Raw genomic sequence first — 22,598 nt, 5'->3', positions numbered from 1 at the left:
GGTTCAAGTGACCTATTTCTATTGCATGAAAGTAAATGGACTTTGAATTTAAAATGAGAATGGCAGAGATGAATTATCAAAATGTGAAAGTACCAAGTAACAAACACTAGGGTTTCGGAATCCACCCTAAACAATTCTACCCATGTTCATGGATACTCAAGTCATGAACTCTAAACGTATTGATGAAGATGTTCGCAATCAAGACCATGGGTCGTGGCTCAAGACGCATTGATTCTCTCTAATATACGTAAAGTGCATGGTTCGTGCTACAATACTTGTGCCCTCCCCATAACCGAACCTAGGTATGGTTCGTACTTCGATTCAATTACAAGGAAAACCCATTAAGTTCAAAGAGAATATGAACATCACAAGAATCCTAATAGCATGGTATTTACATTAGGTATTCAAGAAACCAATTCACATGGATGGTTCTTACTCCATCCATTTATTGCTTAGGAAAACATGAAGATACACATAATCCCAACAACCTCAAGAAGCATGCTTTCAAAGGTAATCAATCAAGGAAAACACACATCAAGGATAGATTAATTTGGTGAATTGGAATTCATCAATTGTTGTCAAGAAACCAATTCACATGATGCTCACTTAAACAAGTTCAATCATTTGTTGCTAATTAGAAGTTCTTGGTTATCTTACACAACTTCTCAACTTTAGCTACATGCATACAACCTAAGGTGATTAAGCAAAGGAAGCAAACACATATCATAAGATTCAATTAGTGAATGGGGTTCATCAACAACATCTAGAAATTCATACACTCAAAGCATCAAAACAATAAGGTATTCATGTTTAGGGCTTCAACCTAAGCCCTAGCTATGGAGTTTAGTTCCTCATACTTATTTCAAATACAAACTCAAAACAAAACTAGAAAGAAGTTACAGATTTTGTGAACATGGGAGCTCAAGGTCTTCAATGGTGGAAATCTCTTCCACTTCTTGCTTTGTTGTCCTTGTCTTCCTCCTTGAGCTCCCTAGCTCCAAGCTTCATCTCCAGCTCCAAAATCTCTGCAAAATTATGGAATGATTCTGATTGCAATGGCTGATGCTCTTTGCACTCCTCTCTCCTCCTTTCCAGCTTTTCCAAAATATCTTTTAATATAAAACAATTACTTTTGTTAAAGCCTTAAGCCTTGTCTCCTTGCCATGATGGGCTCTTTTGTTATTGTCTTCACCAAGATGCTCTTTGTTTCAGATAATATCTCTCAACCAAAGTAATTTCTTGTTACCAAGTGTTATGGTAACAAGAAGAATCAAGATAACATTATGGAGGTAAAAAAACTGGCCTACTTCGGATTTCCAGAGCTGCTGTAACATATAGGATCAGTTGGATAGGCTAAACTTGTCCAATGGAGCTCAAATTTGGATATGTTGTAGTTAACATCCATTGGAACAAGTTTCATGAAGATCTTCACCTCATCCGAGCATTGGAGCATGCTGATCCAAGGCCAAGAAGTTGACCTACGAAAATGAACAAAATCAGAATTTATAACCAATAATGCACTTTTAGCTCATTTTCATTCTAACCAAGGTAAAATCTAAGAAAACACAAAAAGGAAGTAAAAAGCTATAAAATGTCAAGAACTAACTCAAAATAATAGGTGAATAACATGAAAAATCATGTGTAAAAATGAACCGAACAATGTGTCGCTTATGTGACACTTAGAATTAACGGTGTAATGTGGGAAATAAATAGAAAATCATGGAATTGACAGATTTATGATGGGTACACCTAGGTGGAAAGGAATTATCACTTTTCAATGCTTTCAAATGGTTCTGATGATTTGATTGAATGCATGATCGGTTATATGTATATAGATATGCATGTTTGATTTTTTTGTACGAATATAGAACATTGATATAATTGAATTTCTAAATGTTTTAACAGTGGGGTTAGTATGTTGATATTATATTTTCCAAAACTTTCTTTTGTCCACTCACACTTTTAATGTTTTGTGCCCTCAGGCAGTAGTCGTGTACCGGAGCACCATCACAGGGCGATCATCACCCACCACTCATCCTTTTCCACTATGTAGGATAATCTACTGTAATCGTACTATTCTTGTAAATTAAAATAATTAGTATTGCTATGATATTGCCCTAGGATTTCGGTAAGGCCTAAGGCCACACAGATTTACTGTTGAGTTGTGTGTATTCTAACATTGTGCATGCTGAACGATTGTAGTTATATGAATTGCGTTTTGTACAGGTGAAAATTTTTGGGAAACGAGCAATTTATAGGGGAGACTTGCCAAATTTTCGACATAAGTGAAACCATAAAGAATTTTTGAGTTTTAAATTAGAATGGTAATTTGGTCAAGTGTGCCCGGCACCTGCCAGGTATTGGACATGCACAGGGTTCAACGTAGATTCCAAAGTGAAATTTGGGTCGAGTCCTGTTATGCGCACCATCAAATGAAGGCTATACGAAGTTCACTATCTCGATACATCAAATCTTGGCCCAAGTGAAGGATAAGCCCTGGCTAAGGAGACCACCACCTTTGAAGGGAGATCCTCACAAGAAGAGTACCAACACTTCGAAGAGCTCGTAAGAGAAGGCCACTACATGGAGTTTGTGGCGAATAAAGCCCTCCAGCAAATCGAGGATCGCAATGCCGCTAAGGAGCCTTCCCAGAAGGTCATAAGGATTAATACAATCTTTGTTGACTCCGAGGAAACTGGGCTAACCAACAAGGAAAAGAAGATGAAAATTAAACAAGCCATTGTCATATCCCAAGTTTTAATCAACTGCCTAACAATTGAAGACGATCCTGTGATCAGCTTCTAAAAGACAGATTTGATTGAGCTTGATCTACCGCAAAATGGCGCCCTCATCATAAGCACCTAAATCATGCAAGCCATGATCGAGTGAATTCATGTAGACGAGGGCAGCGCATCCAATATTCTACAACTTTCAGTAGTCCAACAAATGGGCATGGAGGCCAAGATCAACAAGTCAGCCAAGTCGCTAACCGGCTTTAACGGAGCAACCTCGATCACTGTAGGAATGGTAGAGCTCGATGTCTACTCCACACCAGTGATTAGCGCTCAGACATTCATGATCATCGATAAGGTTTCCCCTACAATGGTATCCTGGGTAGACTATGGATTGGCAAGATCACCGCCATCCCTTTTGCCAGGAACCAGAAAATCCGCTACACAATCCCCGGGGGTGGTGTCAACTAGATTAATAGCGATCAGGCAATGGTGAGAAGATGCTCAGCTTAAGGGCTTAAGAAAGTAAGCAAGCCCAGTCATCCCTATAAGTCAAGCATATTTGAAAAGAGTAGAACAAGCAGGGGAGGAAGCAAATGCCTTTCCTGACAGTCAAGCAGACAAGAAAAGGAAAGGAAAAATCATTCCCCAATAGGAATTTAAAAAAAATCAAGACCAAGACGAGGGAATCCGTCCGGAGGTCTCTACTGAAGAAGGATGGAAGCCCGAGGAGGACGTCAAGCTAGTACCCCTTAATCCTGATAAGCCAGAAAGAAAAGTGTTGATCATCATGGGCCTAAGCCCAAAGGAAAAGGTGGAGCTAATAGCCTTTCTCCAGAACAACAAAGACGTGTTTGCGTAGTCACCATTTGACATGTCAGGCATCGATTCACAGATCATATGCCATCACCTTCATGTCAACCCAGCCAGTAGACCAGTAGTGCAAAAGAGATGCAACTTCGCTCTTAGCGAGTTGCCATCATTGAAGCCAAGTTTGACAAGCTCCTAGTTGACGGCTTCATTGAAGAAGTCTCCTACTCAAAGTGGCTGACCAACGTTGTTCTAGTGGCAAAGAAAGACCAAGGCAAGTGGAGAGTGTGCGTGTACTACGCCGACCTTAACAAGGCATGCCCGAAAGACAACTTTCCCAAGCCAAGAATTGATCAGCTCGTAGTGTCTGCCGCTCAAATCTCACGGCCTGGAGTTCCGGGCCGAGGGGATATGCGTTGACATGCGGCTTCCTGCTTTTGGGTGCGGTGCGGTTGTGCGCGGGCGTGCCAGCACGGTCTACCGTGCGTCGAGATGTTGATGAGTGTAGGATGGATAAGTGGTGCGCCTGTTTGAACTCGTCTTCTAATCAAACGATTGTAGCCGAGAGAAGAACTAGTCTCGGCTGTTAGGTTCACGGCCTGAACTACAAGGCCGTTGAGTGATGGTGTTGGTGGTAGGTTTTGGGCGGTGCTCCGGCCCGTTGCTCAGGGAGCGACGGTCGTATGATATATGAGGTGAGTGAACGAACAACAGGGATGGTGCTCCGGCGCCTTGAAAATCAAGGGTCATATGATATATTGATGAATGAATTTTTCTTACAGTCTAACACTACTCTTAGGAAAGCAAGTAAAGATATTGAAAGTGCATTACAGGAAAAAATAAGTTGCTCCGTGGGAGGCTTTGGTTTGGTGTTTGAACCCTTTGAATGTAGCTTGAGCCTTGTATTTATAGGAAGAGTTCCTGGAGGAGTACTCGAGGCTGAAAATCCACATGGTGGAGCCTGATTAGAGCAAGTGGGTAGTCCAATCGACATTTGGGATCGTGAAGTATGGTGGTGTGACCCCATAAATCCTGGTGAATCTCGGCCGCCGCCCCGATCATGGACTCTGCGCTTCTGGCCGTGAAGACGCATTTATGGCCTTGATAGCTGGTGACCTAATATCTCAAGCTGCCAGAATTCTTGTGAGAATGTCTACGTCTAATCACTCTGATCCTCATCACCAAATCCTGACTTCAATCACTTCCCACCTTCCCTCGTGCATTAAATGCTTATTCGTGGTCAGTGGGTTTGCTGCAATAAACAGAGGCACTACTTCATTAAATGAAGCCTGGGACCCTGTTGTCACGTGATGATTCGCCTTTAATGCCTTTGGCCGTGATTTTGCTCGGCCTCGGCCTCGGCCTGCACTCGAGGCCGAGATGATCATGCCTTAGCATTTTTCTTTTGTCTTCAGGAAGGCAAAGCACCCTGTTGAAACGCTGCGTTTCAGTTTTACGAGCAAGTGCCAGGGCCGAGAAAAGGGGCTCCTTCGGCCAGCTCATGGCCGTGATTTATTAGGCACAAACACGTAGATTCAACTTCCGGTAATCAACTGCTAAGCTTCATGGATGCATACTCCGGCTACAATCAAATTATGATGCATAAGGACGATAAAGCCAAGACTTCTTTCATAATCGAAATAAGCACATATTGCTACCTTTGGGCTAAAGAACGCAGGAGCAACATACAAGAAGCTCGTGAACAAGATTTTCAAAGAGCAGATCGGAAAAACTATGGAGGTCTACGTAAACGACATGCTAGTCAAAGCTCCCCAACGAATAGATCACATCAAGAATCTTGCCAAAGCCATCAGTATACTCCGAAAAGTACCACATGAAGTTGAACCTGAGGAAGTGCACGTTTGGAGTCTCATCTGGCCGATTTTTGGGATTCTTAGTCACCCAAAGAGATATCGAAGTACATTCGAATCAAATCAAGGTCATCCTCAACATGAAGTCGTCTGCCACAACGAAAGAGATACAAAGTCTAATGGGCAAAGCAGCAACTCTCAATCGATTCCTTTCGAGATCCACCGACAAGTGCAAGCTATTCTTAAATGCCTTAATGAAAGGACAAAGTGATAAGTGGGATGAAGAGTGTGAAGTGGGTTTTCAAAACTTGAAGACCTACCTCGCTTTACCTCCCATGCTTTCAAAACCCGTATCAGGTGAAGATTTGTTTGTCTACCTGGCGGTGTCCAACTCAGCAGTGAGCTCAGCTCTCATCCAAGAAGAGCTAGGGGCACAACATTCGGTATTCTACACTTCAAAAGCCCTCCTCGATGCAGAGACTAGTTATCCGAAAATGGAGAGGCTCAGTTTGTTCCTTGTAGTTTCCGTGAGAAAGTTAACTCTACTACCAAGCTCACCGAATCATCGTCATGACAGAATTTCTGTTGAGATCGTAGTTGAATTTGGAACATGACCATGAAAGAGTCCGACGACTATGAACTATAAAGACGCGGTCGAGGAAGTAATATGGGTAAATGGGTTTGGATGTAGAGATGAGTTTTTATTTATTTATTTATTTATTTATTTATTTATTTATATTATGTTTATGTTCAACTGAAAAAAAAAAAAAAAAAAAAAAAAAAAAAAGTTGAGTAAACGATGTTAAGGGTCTGGTTATGTAAAGACGGGTGTAAAAATATTTTAAAGAATTTTTTATTGTTGTTCGGTTGAATCGCAAATACCACAAACCGGCGATTCCCGACCAAAATTTGTGGACGATAAATTGCTTGACCAAAAAGTCAATGATCGGTGTGGGTTGGTCAACCGGACTGACTAATGACGGTTGGTCAACCGGACTGACTAATGACGGTTGCAGATGCAGTATTCGAATGCCAGGACAAAATTGTTGGAATGACTATGAACTAGTTTGGTAGTTTGGTAGTTTGGTATTGCTCTACTATGAGCAGTCAAAGTGTGATAAATGTTTGATAAATTTTTATCACAAGATAAACAAAAAGAAAACCAACTCAGCATATACTTACCTTTTTAACCAAACTAGATTTAAATAAGAGATTTTCTATTTAAACCCCACATTTCTCTTAGTTCACCCCATGTTCTAAGTTCACCCCATCTTTTAATTTAAATTTTCACAATTTCTAAGAAAACCCCACTATCTTCCCAAACTACCCTTAAATACACCCCAAACTGAAAAAATAAGAAATAAAAGAGATTTTCTATTTAAACCCCACAATTTTCTTTGTTCCCAACAAAAAAACACTAACAAATAGAACCTTAAACCCGAAATTTAATACTTTCTAGAGAAAGAGAACAACTTTACCTCTCTCCAAGAACTGTAACTGGAATTCCAACACTTGGGTATTGTTGAGTTGATAATCAACAAGCCTTTCCATCAACTCTCACGCATATTTAAAGAGGTAGGCTCGTCAATTTTCTATGTCTTTAAAGGAGAAGAGTAATCTGGCAATAGGATATAAAGGAGTTTGTATTTTTCTAAAACTTGATATGAAGAGTGGTGGGGTGTGGGGTGTATAGATGTACTAGGGTTAATTACTAAGTTGGATGACCTTTTTTGTCTTTTTACATAATAATAAAACTTACAGCTTAATGATTTAAGTATTGAAGTGAACAAAGAGAAGTGCGGGATTTAAATAGAAAATCTCTTTGAATAAACATGATCCAGTTAGCATATTCACATGACGGAAAAATAACATTTTGACCAACCCGGGTCACTGGTGAATTGTGGGGTCAACTAGAGCCTGCTCATTGCTCGTACTCAAAAACTCAAAGGCGCAAGAATGGCCAAGTCGTTAATTTAAAGGCATAACCAGGGTAAAACCGTCATTCTAAAAAACCCTAATTGTCTCTCCCCTCCGGTCTCATTTATATCTCCTTCACTTCCTATTTACAACACTCCCTCTGCGCACACTCTCGTCTTCTCACTGTGCCTCTGTTCCTCTGCGATCCTCTCAGGTTCGGGTTTTCTTCCAACTCTGATCCTTCACCTCTGACTCTTCACCTTTTCGGCTTTGTTTGGTTGCTGAGAAAATCCAGTAGAAACTAGTTGTGACTTGTGCTCTGCTTAACGACCATTTTCTGTGTTTTTTATTGTATTTTTCTTGATTTTTGTTTAATTTTTAACTGATCTTACCTGGTTCTTGTTGTTGTTGTTAACACCTCTAAATTCTTGTTTTATGAAATGCATGGATGTTTACTTATATTTGGTTGCTGAGAAATGAAAGTTTGAATGGATGAAAATTTGGGTTTTATAATTTGTAAAAATATTTTACTATTGATTTCAGAGAAAATCACAATTCAGTTCTTAGCTAGGTACGTAAGGTAATCAATTTTGTGTAGACCAATGGTCAAAAGAACAAATAAAGTTGGGAAAATTAAAGGTCATACTGGAGCAAGGAAAGTAAGGTTCTGGGTTTTTTTTTCTTCTTCTCTTTGTTGATTGGCAGAAGAAGAAATGTTAGTTACTATCCTCATGCCCACCACGAACATTCCTCTCTTAATCTTATATGCAGTGAAAATTTTGTTGGGTAGACGGAAATGAGACAATGTCGTACTTCAAAATTTCACCTTGTTAATTGAAAATGATCAAATGTAATAAATAAAAATAAATTTACTCATGTATAGTTGACAAAACCGTTAGTTAATGTTGACAGTTTGTCGAACTTGTGTGAAATTTATTTCCAGGACACATCGAGGATATGGCACATTAGTTATGTATGTATTGTCAGTTTGTGAGGTATTCTGTTGGGATTATCTACATGGGCTGTGCCACTAGTTAATCTTCTGGTGCATTGTTTATATTTGTATTGTCAATTTGTAAGAATTTGCTATCTTATGGAAAAAAATTCCATTTATATAAGCTTGTGAGAAGAATTATCTTATTTCATTACCCTGTCATTTTATTTTATGTATCAGTTACAGAAAACAGACCCCGCTTCTTGGTGCATGGCTGTATTTGAAATCATGTTATTCTTTTGCAGGTCAGTGGCTTGAGTTATAATCATGGCTGATGGGTCATCCCATCCATCGGTATTTCAGAAAATACATGGGCAGTCTTCTCTCATTTCTAGGCTTTCCCCCAACTTGCACACAAGAAACTATGGTGTGACTGGTGCTTATCCCAATGGAGGTTTGCAGAGGCCCCTGCTAACATTTGAAAGCACTGCCCTTGCACAAGTCTCACCTTTGTCCCCCATTATGGTACAGGCTCCAGCAGAGAAAGGAGTAGCTGGTTTTGCTGTGGATTTCCTCATGGGAGGTGTATCTGCTGCTGTTTCCAAAACCGCAGCTGCTCCAATTGAGCGTGTTAAACTACTAATACAGAATCAGGATGAGATGATCAAGGCTGGTCGGCTTTCTCAACCATACAAGGGTATAACTGACTGCTTTGCCCGGACAATTAAGGATGAGGGTGTCCTTGCTCTGTGGAGAGGAAACACTGCTAATGTTATCAGATACTTTCCTACCCAGGTCAATTTTGATTCACTTGATAGGCATATCTTTAGCTCTTTTTTTCGTTTTAATTATTTAAATGTTGTCTGCTTATTGTTTATAAAGAAAATATGAGAGATCACTTCAAGATATCTGCATTGTTGTGTTGGAGTGTTAGCTTTTCTATTATGCATCATGTAGCTTGTGGCCTTTAATTGCCATTCTAAATTGTTAAAACTTGTGTATCAGGCCTTAAACTTTGCTTTCAAGGATTACTTCAAGAGGCTTTTCAACTTCAAGAAGGATAAAGATGGTTACTGGAAGTGGTTCGCTGGAAATCTGGCATCAGGTGGTGCTGCTGGTGCTTCATCTCTTCTTTTTGTATATTCTCTGGACTATGCAAGAACACGTTTGGCAAATGATGCCAAGGCTGCCAAAACGGGTGGTGGGAGGCAGTTTAATGGTTTGATTGATGTTTACAAGAAAACCCTCAAGTCTGATGGTATTGCTGGGCTGTATCGAGGATTCAATATCTCTTGTGTTGGAATTATTGTGTATCGTGGGCTCTACTTCGGAATGTACGATTCTCTGAAACCTGTTGTTCTAACTGGTGGCCTGCAGGTATGTTAAATATTTTGAACTTGTAACCCCTTTGGAATTTTGTGTGTGTGCTTATTTGACTTGTTTGTGGGTCTTATACTCTGGATGTTTTCCTTTGTTCATTATAAATTGTGGGCTAGTAAAACGGCATATTTTGCATTAATATGAAACACAGTCAGCTGGTTGAGTTATTTGCAATGTAGCTGCTCATGGAGTTGTTTTGACCACTGCCTACCTTACCCAAAGTCAGTTGGTGAAGGGTCAATGTGTACTGTGCAATTAGCACAGATGCTTTGTTGGAATTTGGGTTCATTCTGTATATTTATCCCATTTTAAATATCCTTTAGCTTATTTTCCAACAGTTTTGGATTTGAATATGTGCCCCTGAAGTGTAGGCAAATGATGTATTTAAATTCTGCTTTAGTCTTCCTAGATATTTACACATTAAAGGCATGTTGATGTTCATTGCTGTTTTTCTCATGGTGATTTACAGGATAGTTTCTTTGCTAGTTTCTTGCTGGGATGGGGAATTACAATTGGTGCTGGATTAGCTTCTTACCCCATTGACACAGTCCGCAGAAGGATGATGATGACTTCAGGAGAAGCAGTTAAATACAATAGCTCTTTAGATGCATTTAAGCAAATCATCAAAAAGGAGGGTTCTAAATCACTGTTTAAGGGTGCTGGAGCAAATATATTGCGTGCTGTTGCAGGTGCTGGTGTGCTTGCTGGCTATGACAAGCTGCAAGTTGTTCTTCTTGGCAAGAAGTATGGGTCTGGTGGTGGTGGTTAATAAATGCTATGTCGACGAAAATCATTAGTGGTTGTGTAAGCACTGTCTGAGTTGAATAATTTGGATGAATGGAAGTGCTGTTATTAGAAAAATCATAGTTACAGGAAAGAAATTTGAATTTTGGGTGCTTGCTATCTGTGTTTGAGCTCTAAGACGGGTGTAGTATCAGGGCTTCCTTTGTTCTTTGTTGAGAATAAGTAGTGGTTTCTGGTCTCACAACTATGTTTATAATTAGTGATTTCTAGTCGCCTTCGAGTTTATTTGATAAAATGGTTTTTTTAACTTGTGCATAATGTGTATATAAATTTCACATCTTTTTCGTACTTGTCTGGTTCCATATTCCTCATGGTTTCAGCTGTCTATGCTGCTACTTACGTGAAGGGTTTTGTTAGGCATTTAGGTCTAAGATTGATTTGTATAATTGATGGCATGTCTTGGTTTGCAAGATGCGTCATGCACCGACGCTTGTGGTTCAGCTCCTCTTTTAAGTACACACAGGACGTGTTGAGAATACCTCACTTTTACCCAATTTTTTCAATTTTGATCGAAGTTATTTTGGTGGCCTTATTGGTTGATTACAGTCCCGCTCACATAAGGACCTTCATCCATACTCTTGTTTTACCCAAACAAACCTTTTTCCTATTCTAACCACACAAAAAAAGAAAAAAAAAACAAAAACAAAAAGAGGAATACACGTTCATCTCTTCTTCCTTCCTACCCTGTCTCCCCCTTCCTTCCCCAGGATTCCCCGTTCGATTAGAGATAATACATAAGATAGCTAAAATCAAAAGTCCAGCAGGAAAAAAGGGAAGAGGAGGCAGCCGAAGGCCATTATACCAGACACGAACCATGCTCGATAGTCACCCATCACACGGCTACTCCCTCCCAACCCAGGAATAATTGACAAAAACTGAAGATGAAGTTGAGAGGGAGATGCCTTTGAAAAGCTTGAAAGAAAATTTAATTTTTGTGATAAATCGGAGAGCATACGAGGAGAAAGAGAAAAAATTCAACATGTATGCCAATTTATTATTATTTCGCTAAAATAAAGAGCTCCTGCATTTGAGAAGATAAATCTGGATTTTTATTTTTATTTATTTATTTGTTTTTGAGTTAGAATAGTTAAAAAGTTCTTTCAGTAAAACCAGGAGTATAAGTGATGTGTTAAACTACTAACAATACGTTAAAGAGTTGCTCATATGACCTCATTTTTGGGCCCTTAGGTGAGCAGGACTCTGTTTGATTAATTGCTTCAATCTTATATCAAAATTTGGATAATCAGTTATGCCAATAAATGAGATCAAGTTGAAGAAAATATAGTAGAAGTGAGATTTTCTTAATGCGTCTTTTCTTAAGAAAAATGAGACAACGGGTATAGAGAGTGTAAGAAGCGGTTATATTTGTATTTAGAGTGATCTTGTTGATAGAAATGAAATCCAATGCAAAGGAATGTAGTTAGGCCAAGTGTGATTCTTAGTAAGCTTATGGCTGCGTAGTGTTTACCTCTTTTTCTAGGATCAAACTGGGAGTTGTGTTAGGTAATTGTATCTTCTATAGGTGTGGGACCCACTGTTTTGCGGTGTGCCTGACATGTAAAACTCTACCAAACCTAGTGTGAAGTAACTGGAAAAGAGTCTTATGATGCTTTGTGTGCAGCAATATCATTCAGCTCCAACATGAGAGATGATAGCAGAAACTAGCAACCAAGAAAGGCCAAGAATGCACCTCGGCCTTAAATATACGGTGCTTTGTAAACCCTGAATTCTAAATCATGTAACCCTTAGTTGTGGGTATAATCCAATTTAAATCACTAGTCCAGAATACTTCAAAAAGCAGGAAAGCATGGTTTGTGCCTTTTTTTTTCTCCTCTTTTTTTTAAAGGTCTAAAAAGTCTAAATGTACTTTCAAAGGTTGATTATAGTTTAGCCTACACTTTCCAGGCAGATGCAGGGAAGACTGTGACATATGACTTGCATATCTTGAACTACTTGATCCGGCCGCATTTCAATTGCAACCACCCTTCCTTCAGCTTCAAGAAATCCCCCCTCTCTGAGTCTTGGGGGGTTGAAGCTGTCTTTCTCCAGCTCCACTTCAAACAACTGTGAAAACTACATGGATGGAGGTAGGTCCTTGATCCTTATCAAAGAAAGCTTACACTTGTGCTGCAGAAATTTATATGTACAACTTTGTCAAATGCTGTTGCCATCATACTCTTTCAAATGTGAAGCACAACAACATTCATTTGGTACACAAACAATACAATATTAAACCTAAGAAATTCGATTTCGATATAACCATTTAAATTTTAATTAAAGGGTGAAGGGTGAAGGGTGAGCCTGTTAGATATTCAAAGTGTATCTTTATCTTTGGGGCATTTGTAATGGTTTAACTGTCGCTGTAACATGAATGTTCTTTCTGCGTAATCATCTAGTCTGAGAAAGAAACCGATCTGTTTACATCGGACTCACATGAAGAATATGATTAAAAATGAGACCAGACTATTCTATTTCTGGGTTTTACTTATTACTTAAATTGAATGGGGGGGGGGGGGGGGGGGGGAGAGAGAGAGAGAGAGAGAGAGAGAGAGAGAGAGAGAGAGAGAGAGAGATCCCTTATATATATAAGAAACAAACAGCTCTTAGCCAGTATGCCTTCAATATTCGCCTTGAACCAACTCACTGAGTATTGAGTGAAGAATGGCTTCCTATTCATTTACTTCTCTTGCCATCCATGCATTAATATCAATCCCCTTACTTCTAAACCTATCTTGTTTGTTCCACAATCTCAACCTGGCTGCTGCTGCAAAACACGGCAGCAGCAAAGTCTATGCCTCTCATCACCATCACCATCACCACCACCGCGGCAACCACTACCATCCTGATTCTGCTGCAGCATCGGATGATTCGAACCCAAGACTCCACCGAGCTTTCCTTGCCCTCCAAGCATGGAAACGCGTAATTTACTCTGATCCGTACAACTTCACCGCCAACTGGGTGGGTCCTTCAGTTTGTAACTACAAGGGTTTGTTTTGTGCTCCTGCTCCTGATGACCCCAAAATCCAAGTTGTTGCTGGCATTGACCTTAATAAAGGTGACATTGCCGGATTTCTCCCTGAGGAATTAGGCCTCTTGTCTGATCTTGCACTCATCCATCTGAATAGCAACCGCTTTTGTGGCATTCTCCCTCAAAGTATGGCCAACCTTACACTCCTTTATGAGCTTGATCTCAGTAACAACAGATTTGTTGGCCCTTTCCCCACGGTCGTCCTCTCTCTTCCTACATTAAAATATCTTGATCTTCGGTACAACGATTTTGAAGGGCCATTATCTCCACAACTTTTCCAGAAAAAACTAGATGCAATATTTGTCAATAACAACCGCTTCACCAATGTACTTCCAGCTACTTTAGGTGGAAGCTCAGCCAGTGTATTGGTGGTTGCTAACAACAACTTTGGGGGGTGCCTTCCCCCAAGCATTGTCAGTTTCGCCGATACTTTAGAGGAACTGTTGTTAATCAACACAAACTTGTCAGGGTGTTTGCCACAAGAGGTTGGGTTTCTGTACAAATTGAGGGTGTTGGATGTGAGCTACAACAAGCTTGTTGGTCCTATACCTTACAGCCTGGCAGGGCTATCTCATTTGGAGCAACTAAATTTGGCTCACAATAGCATGACTGGGATTGTACCAGATGGAGTTTGTTGTTTGCCAAACTTGGCAAATTTCACATTCTCTTATAACTATTTCTGCGAGGAAGAGGGGATATGCCAGAATTTGACATCCAAAGGCATCACATTTGATGATCGGCAAAACTGTTTGCCAGAGAAGCCGCACCAGAGGTCCCAGAAAGAATGTAATGCAACACTCGAGCATCCTGTTGACTGCTTCGAACATCCTTGTGACGGTAGTTTTGGTGGCGGTGCAGCTGCTTTTGCCCCTGCCATTGCCGCTGTGCCAGCAGCAACGCCTCCGTCTTCTCCTTTTGGTACAGCAGCTCCCAGCTACACATAATAATAATAATAATCATCATCATCATCATCATATAGTTAAGAGTGCCAGGAATCCAAGAACCAGAATAAGAGGACAAGTTTGTTTAGTATTGTATGATATTGTAAATTAATACATTGTGTAAAGGTTGTTCAATGAAGATGTGATGTCGTAGAGAAACTTGTATGTATTATGTTCCAGCCTTGTTTTTCCTTCCTTGTTGCTTGTTAGCTTTGGTGTTAGGCTTTCGAGTTATTATTGCTCTCTTTTGATTCTCTGTTTTGTTTTTGTTAGCATTTAGCCTTCTGGTCCTCTCAGGTTCTTGCTGTTCTTGCTTTAATAAATTCCATTAAACAAAAAGAAAAAATAAAGGAAAAATAAATGTAATTAAATGCATGAGAGTTGGATGCCAAAGAAGTGGCCTATGAAATTTCTTTCTTATAAAGAGATTGAAATCTATGAGAGGCTTGGACAATACCATATGGTCCTTGCATAGTATTTGAAGATTAATTCAAGCATACATCTCTTTTCTTCGGAGACAAACATACACCTTTACAAATTACATATGTGCACATCTACAGACAAAGTTTGGCACTTGAATGTACATAAAAGGTTTAAAGAACAGAAAATCAGGAGGGATGATGGGGTCACTAAGCACCCAATGTGGCCCTTTGCTTAACCAGTAAACCGCTAAGTTTCTTTATAAGCAGAGGGTCCGAGCACATGTAATCCTGGAAGGACTCCCTCAAATCCTGCAGCAACTTCTTGTCATTAGCGCGGGGGCCACTGTTAAGCAGTTTTGTAAATAAATTCCTCCAGAGTTCAGCATTCCAATATCTGAACTCAATTGAACGATCAGATTACAAATCAAAATCGTCAAAATACAAACTGAAGAGTGAAGGTCTAAGAGATGGAAGATGAAAAGAATAAGTGCGTCTATTTGTTTGTGCACAGCTATGTTATGACCCTAAATTTCTAAGGTGACTTTGCTAATAATAAAGTGTTAAAAAAGAAATGAAAAGAAAAAAATTGATGTACCCCTCTCAGAAAAATTAAAAAAAAAATCGATATGATAAACAAATGGCCAAGTATGCAGAACTGAGAAAAGTACCTTTTAAAAGATGACTTGGGTTGATAAATGTAACCACCTTCAGGTGATAGTTTCTTTTCAATCTCCATGTAAGAATTATGCAGCATCAAATGGACAACAACACAGAGGCCATATGTGTCTACCTGGTAACAGGTGACAGCAAAATTAGATACAAAAATGTTGGCTGAATTTACAGTGCAAAATAAAACGAAGACTACCTGAAATGTCCATGGCCTATTCTCTTGCATCCCCACACAACGAAATCCAGAAGTCCGGCAATCTCCCTTAAACTCCATATTGTCAGGAAAGAGATGCATATCTATCCCTCTTCCCCAGTCGACAAGGCAAAGACCCTGCAAGATAATACCCATATTAGTCATAAAAACCTAAACTGAATATTAGTCTTAAGCAAAAAACTTTTAACCTGATCATGCCAGGGACCACTTCTGTCACAAAATCCATCTGTTGTAAAGTCATTCCTGTATGCAAGCGTAGGTTAATGTTAATAGAAACTAAAGCTATAAAAACATGTCTAATAACCAGATAGAGCAGTAAGAATAAGAAGAAAAAAAAGAACGAATGCGACTCAATATTACAAGTAGTAGCCTCTAAGAGAGAACAAAGGAAGGAAAATGAAAAAAAGGTGGCAGATCGTGAGTAAAATATATCAGTAGTCAAAGGTCCAGTTTTCTTTATGTTCAAGTTCCATGGTGCTCTTTTGTAAAACTTTTCTGTAAGACACTGTAACACGCTCAAGATATACCATGGATAATGGCTTTTACCTAGCATAACGAATAAGCAAATTGTCAGGCTTGAAATCTCCATGAATGATGCAAACACCATGCAGAGTTTCAAGCATGTAGAGCATTTCTATGGTGTAATAAATGCATAACACTTCTTCCATGGACTTGCCAATGACTGCAAACGAGTTTATTGCATCCTTCACAAGATCTTTAGGTTATAATAAGCATGACAAGAAACAAATGTGCCAGACATGAAAATTGGTATCAATATGATTAACCAACCTGAAGTGTTCCATTAGCAAGATAATCGCAGACGAGTATGCTACAGTCAGAATAGAGATGCATTCTATGAGCGAGACCAAAGCTTGACCTATGATACGATGGCATATAAAGTGTAAAATAAACAGAACAAGCAACTAGCAACTAACAACAAAAGAATCGGAGGATCAGGAATGCATACTTCCTTGTCTGAGATCCGTTGATCCAGTTGACGATACATATAGAACTCCCAAGGGAAAGCAGGCTTTTGTATCTGCCAAAAATTTCAAAGACTGAAACTATCCAGTAATTCACTGGTCAGGATTAGGTGAGGTAGAATTTACCTTCAATGCAACAACATCGTCAGGATTACAGCTGACATATGCTTTATACACTTGAGAAAAACCACCCTGACCTGCGCAACCTATGATCTGGTACTTCGTACAACCAGCGAGTACCACGATTTGGACAATCAACAGGAATACATTGACCTTCTAGCATTCTATGGAGCATCCATAGATAAAATGACAGAAAAATTAAAACAAAGAAACACCCAATTTTATCTAATGGAATCAGAATGTCCTGAGTCTCCAAGAAGATTCTGAAATGGAAAAAGATTCTGACTCCTGCTAAGGTGGTGCCGTGGCGACAGTGTAGGGCAGTGTTGAAGTTGGTTGGTAGTAGGTCTAATTCTTGAAAGGAAGAAATTAAAAAAATATTATTAATAATAAAAATAAAAAAGAGGAACCACTGATACATTCAAATTTAGAAATAAGACTTTTGAACAGGATATAAACGGCAAATGTTCCTTTAAGGGGCCATGTAGCAAACCCCAAACAGTTGAGATTAAAGATAAGTCAGGTTGAGTTGCATATAAACAGAACTATTAGTTGGTATTGGGACAGTCCAAAACAAGCAGAGGTCGACAAACAGAGAGATGATAAATATCCTCCAACATCATTTCTACCTGATAACCGATTGCTCAAGGATATATACTAATAAGATTGAAAAAAAAGAATAAACCTCCTGTTCATACATCAGAGGCAAAATGCAAGCAGACAGTAAAAAAGACTTTATTTGTCTATCCATCTCTAAAATCTCAAACAATTTCCACTGAGAATTTCAGTTTAAATGTCTTCTTCTAAATCCACAAATTCAAACACAACACTAAGAGAATTTCAGCGCAAGATACTTATGCATTTTTTGTTTTGAAGCCTAACATATCCTACACCACTGCCTAAGGAAAGGTAAAAACCGTCTCACTTAGCTTAGAAGTTGGAAATAGAACTGTGTGCATAAATTCATATATTGGAATATAGCACAGATATTGAACCAATAATTTGAATCAATCACCTATCTCAATTGTCTTGTGCCTCGATGAGTTCTTCAGAGAAGACAACGCCACTTTTCCTGAGTAAGCATTAGTAGTACACCAGTATCCCTGAGACGTGTGAAAAGCAAAAACTAAATAAGCTAACTCTTAATCAGACTACAAAAGAGATTATGCAACTATAACAGGGAAACCATCTCACATCATATTTCATAAGTTGATGATTAATTTTCTTTAATAAGACTTTCATAGTGGAGCTGGACCATGGGTTAATGAGGATCCCAAATGGAATTGATTCATCATTGCCACTCTGCACCACAGAAATGAAAATTGATCAATTGTCTTACATACTACATAGGTATTTTGCAACTATGCAACACTTCAACCAAAATTATAAAACATTTAGGGCAATAAAACAGAAAATGTAATACATATCAATTGCCTATGTGTTGATTCATTTAGTCTGTCTTAAATCTAAACAAAGGACATACATAATATATAAGCCACATTAAAAGTTAACAGGTTTTGCAACATAACAAAGCACAAAACATGTCCGTCAAACAAGGCTTACTGAAATACAACGTCTGTAAAGTAAGTAAGGGGAGGAAGAAACAAGTGAACAACCCAAGTTTCACGACATAAGCCTTAAGATTTAAAAAGTTTAGAAATCAAAGAAAAAAGGCTCACTTACAGTCTGAGCTGAAGAAACTAGTTCAGACATCCTTTCAAGAAACAAGGCATGTGCCTTCTTCACCCACTCAACTGGTTTAGCATTCCTATCACCACAGAAAACATAGTAGACATTATATTATATTGAACAACTAAACTGCACACAAAATTATATAGAGAGACAAAGAGAGGGACCTCGAAATACCCATCTGATAAACCATGCTCGCATCGTACAATTTTCCTTTGGATTCGAGAAAGGATGCATACCAGACATAAAGCAAAGAGTTGCCAACACAAATCTTACTCTCCCACATTTTCTGAAAAACGCTTTCAAAATCTTCACTGAAATCCATCTACAAACAAAACCCACATACACAATTCAAGTAAACAAATCCTGAAACTAAGTATCTCCTACATGACCAGTTGGTGATGGAGCATCAATCTTATTGACAAAACGTTCCATATTGTATATTATTAACATATATAATGAAAGCAACTAAACAACTGTTTAATTAAAAGTAATAAACTAAGGTGACCCATCAAAGATATACAAGCAAAATGCATGAAAATTGGTAGAATTAGGTGTTAGAAAGAAGTGTACGACATACATAGAAGAACCAAATCTTGAGGAATCTGATGTCGTCTCAGTACTGATCATTGTCCTTGAATTCAGCAATGCAATCTGATAGAAGCTTGGTGAGATCTGACCCGGAATCCTTTCCCGAGTTCCAATCCTCAAGAGCTTGCTTTATCGACCTGGGTTGGTAAAACATTTTCAGGAAATTGAAGGGTATATATATGCGAGAGAGAGAGAGTACCAGAGCCAGGGCAAGAGAGGGTAGTGAAGAGGGGTGCTGGGCTGCGAGTCAGGCAGGATGACTGCCATGTCCAGGGGCGGAAGCACAGAGGGACAAGAGGAGTCAGGTGACCCCATGACGGCCGGTAATTTGGCTGTGGAGCTACTCAGGCGACCCCATAGCAAGGAGCACACCAAGTGCTGGACGTAAGGCCTGAGATCGCGGCACATTAGAGAACTGTAATGGCTTCTCTGGTTTTGAGTACAAAACCAGAAGTGAAAAGAAATGTGAAGTGGAAGAGTGAAAACCGAGATTTCCGAAAATGCAAAAGAAGCGGGGAAATGTTGGATTTTGAATTTTTATACTGAACTTGTGATTTTCAAGTTAACAGTGTTGTGAAGAGGTTAAATGGCTTGGATACATGTCAAGAAATCATATAGGAGACATACGGACTCTAGTTTTTTACATGTAAAACTCTATTTAGATTCATAAAGTGCCGAGAAACTCTAATTTTATTTTAAACGATAAATTAAAGAATTTCCAAATAACCAACAATTCAAAATTGGAAGTACATTTAAAATTCCGAGAATATGTTCTGGTTGCCTCAACATTATCTTCTACGTGAATCGAATCTAGGTGCACTTGTTGGGAAGGGGAGAGTTTAGCTCACTTTTTCATTGTGGTGTCACCCCATAGCAGACATAGACTTAGCCAACATGGCTAGAGCGCATGCGCTCCCCACTCTGCACCCGAGTTCGAACCCTCCTTCCTATAGGTTTTTTTTTATCAAACCCCTCCATATAATTTAGATAAGATTAAAATAAAATATCGTTTGTATAAAAATAAAAAATAAAAACCATATTTTGAAAACAATATCAAATCAAACTAGCCCTCACCAAAATCCAATTTTTTCCATGGATATGAGCATTTTGCAATGTTAGGCCATCTCCATCTCAATAGGCTAAAAGCCAAATTTCCACTTTTTAGCCCAAAACCCTCCTCCAACCCATACATATGATGGGGCTAAAAACCTGCCCACTTTTCAGCCCATCTTATTGCCTGGGCAGGTTTTTATGGAAATGTTGGAAGAACAATTCCCTTTCTTTTTTTCTTTTTTTTTTTTATAAAAAAATTCTCCAAAGAAAAATTGAACCATTGCTATCAGCTCCTGTGAGCCAATGCATTATTGTTGTACAACTACAAACTGACAACAGGCAAAAGACCCAGAAAAAAGAATTATGGAGCATCAGCTTGTGGTGGTGGTCCTCACTCCTCCACTCCTACAACTGTACCTTCACTTTTTAGTCTTCTCCTTCTCTTCCCCCTATTCCTCCATCACATCCCAACCCATTAATATCTTCCTCTTCCTCATCTTCAAAATAGTTCCATCCTCTTTTATTTATTCGTATAAGTATCTGGGCCATCCATGGAGGTCATGAGTAAAATTAACTTAAACAAGCAGATGAGGATGGAGAAGCCCCATGTGGTGGTCAAGGAGGAGGAAGAGGAAGATGAAGAATTTGATCATCATCAGCAACTGGAAGATCATGATAAGAAGAAGAAAGGAATTGTGGGTGGAAGTGGCTCTGTGAAAAGATCAGGCACAAGTGGAGGCGGGATGAGATGCTGTCAGGCTGACAGGTGCCCAGCTGATCTGAGTGATGCAAAGCAGTATCATAGAAGGCATAAGGTTTGTGACCTTCATTCTAAGGCTCAGGTTGTGCTTGTTTCTGGGCTGAGGCAAAGGTTTTGCCAGCAATGCAGCAGGTTGTGGCTATCCAATTTTCTTGTTATTTTTATCTGTTTGGCTTTTTTTTTTCTCTGGTTTTTGTTTGGTTTTGTTTCTGGGGTATGGAATTTACAGTCTTTTTTGCCCAGTTTATTATTGTGTTGTTTTTCACTTTATCAGTTTATTATTGCTCAGTTTCTGGCTGTAGTTTTCTGGTTTGTTTTACACTTTTTGGCTATGACTTTTCCAGAAAAATTTGCACACTTTTGTAGTTGCTGGTTTCTTCCATATGGATTTGGGGAAACTAGCTTAGTGTTGATGGACTTCTGGTCTTTAGTTGTTACTTATTTTCTTATATCTCACTTCAGTTTGCAATTGCTGGTATATGCCTGCTTGAAATTTTTATTTATTTATTTTTCTTATATAATATTAGTTGAAGATTCCTACAGTTCAAGTAGATTAATAATTTAAAAAGAAACTTTTATTTTGCTATATAAAGTAAATTCTATTGGGATTGTTTTTTAACAGCCTTCCATAGAGGATGAATATTCTTTCATACTGTTAGACTTAGATGTGGCAATACTCATTGGCTCTTATCCACAAATTGAATTTGTTGTTAGGTTACCCATCCCTTGGGAAATGACATGGGAAATGATTTCCCCTCAAATTCGTTCCGTGAAACAAATGGGCCTATGTGTTTACACATTGTTAAATTGGTTTTCTCTTGCAGGTATTTAGATTTCAGTCTTAATACTTTTAGTTAGTTATCCTGACTCAAAATGTTGTGTTGCAGATTTCATGAGCTGGCAGAATTTGATGACACCAAACGGAGTTGTCGTAGGCGTTTGGCTGGACACAATGAACGGCGAAGGAAGAATTCAGTCGAGTCTAATGCAGAAGGGCCGAGCCGCAATGGTACAGGCACTCAGTTAAAGGATGTATGTGGCCAGGGTGATAATAGTGGAAGAATTCGGATAACCATTCAAGGAAATTCCACCTACAAGCATTTCCAGATCAGATAAGATTTATCAAGCATGCTCTCTCTCTTCTGTCATCCTAGAGATGTAATAATAATTTTGGAGTTCCATGGTAGATATGTGTTCAGGATTTCTATTTAGGTGGAGCAAAAATTCCATTTACATTGTAACATCAATTTCTTGGCTGTGTGCTAGGCTTGCTATTTGGCTGTAGGTATAAAGCATGCTCTCTATCTTCTGTCATCCCAGAGATGTAATAATAATTTTAGAGTTCCATGTTAGATATGTGTTCAAGATTCCTATTTAGGTCAAGCACAAATTGCAGTTGTATTGCTTCATCAATTTCTTGGCTGTGTGCTAGGATTGCTAATTTGCAAGGTTAGGATTTTTGTTCTGGCTGTTCATGAGTGTTTTACCTTTTAAAGTAACTGATAATGGTGAAGGCAGAACCTTTAGGCATGTTGTCAAGGTAAGCAAACGTAACTCGAATATGCTAATGCTTTCACTTTTCAAGTGACTAGGTATAAACAAATGCAAATGCACGGTTTGATTGTTTCGATGCCGGAAATTGAATAAACGTTTAGCACCTTCAGATTAGCTGCTCACTTTTCCGATTTTTTCTTTTGTTAGCAGAATGCTTTGAGTGTGACATTTTGGTGGCTTAAGATT

General features: G+C 38.9%; 3 protein-coding genes and 1 pseudogene across 4 annotated transcripts; 3 read left to right on the top strand and 1 right to left on the bottom strand.

Annotated features, from left to right (window-relative positions):
* Positions 1-7,324: 7,324 nt before the first annotated feature.
* Positions 7,325-10,635, top strand: AAC3 (ADP/ATP carrier 3). Its single transcript, XM_021971507.2, has 4 exons — positions 7,325-7,484; positions 8,510-8,999; positions 9,210-9,581; positions 10,054-10,635. The coding sequence occupies exons 2-4, from the start codon at positions 8,532-8,534 to the stop codon at positions 10,351-10,353; spliced, it is 1,140 nt and encodes a 379-aa protein (XP_021827199.1). The 5' UTR covers positions 7,325-7,484; positions 8,510-8,531; the 3' UTR covers positions 10,354-10,635.
* Positions 10,636-12,929: 2,294 nt separating this feature from the next.
* LOC110767840 (Leucine-rich repeat (LRR) family protein) lies at positions 12,930-14,636 on the top strand. The gene has a single exon (XM_021971497.2). The coding sequence runs from the start codon at positions 13,050-13,052 to the stop codon at positions 14,358-14,360; it is 1,311 nt and encodes a 436-aa protein (XP_021827189.1). The 5' UTR covers positions 12,930-13,049; the 3' UTR covers positions 14,361-14,636.
* A 102-nt stretch (positions 14,637-14,738) lies between these two features.
* Positions 14,739-19,655, bottom strand: LOC110767835 (mitotic checkpoint serine/threonine-protein kinase BUB1-like; annotated as a pseudogene). Its single transcript, XR_015834682.1, has 14 exons — positions 19,245-19,655; positions 19,035-19,182; positions 18,622-18,779; positions 18,449-18,533; positions 17,960-18,067; positions 17,774-17,868; positions 16,772-16,868; positions 16,630-16,701; positions 16,452-16,541; positions 16,209-16,366; positions 15,851-15,905; positions 15,645-15,779; positions 15,448-15,569; positions 14,739-15,173 (listed from the first exon to the last, which is right to left on the bottom strand). The product of XR_015834682.1 is annotated as a mitotic checkpoint serine/threonine-protein kinase BUB1-like (transcript).
* A 765-nt stretch (positions 19,656-20,420) lies between these two features.
* LOC110767871 (squamosa promoter-binding-like protein 4) lies at positions 20,421-22,331 on the top strand. The gene is made up of 2 exons (XM_021971537.2): positions 20,421-20,990; positions 21,746-22,331. Exons 1-2 carry the CDS (start codon positions 20,650-20,652, stop codon positions 21,972-21,974), a joined length of 570 nt encoding a protein of 189 aa, XP_021827229.1. The 5' UTR covers positions 20,421-20,649; the 3' UTR covers positions 21,975-22,331.
* Positions 22,332-22,598: the final 267 nt, after the last annotated feature.

This window comes from Prunus avium, chromosome 3 (assembly GCF_965620075.1).
Source record: "Prunus avium chromosome 3, drPruAviu1.hap1.1, whole genome shotgun sequence".
Classification (NCBI taxonomy): Eukaryota; Viridiplantae; Streptophyta; class Magnoliopsida; order Rosales; family Rosaceae; genus Prunus; species Prunus avium.
The sequence above is the reverse complement of the archived record's forward strand: the minus strand, read 5'-3'. Positions and strand labels throughout refer to the sequence as shown.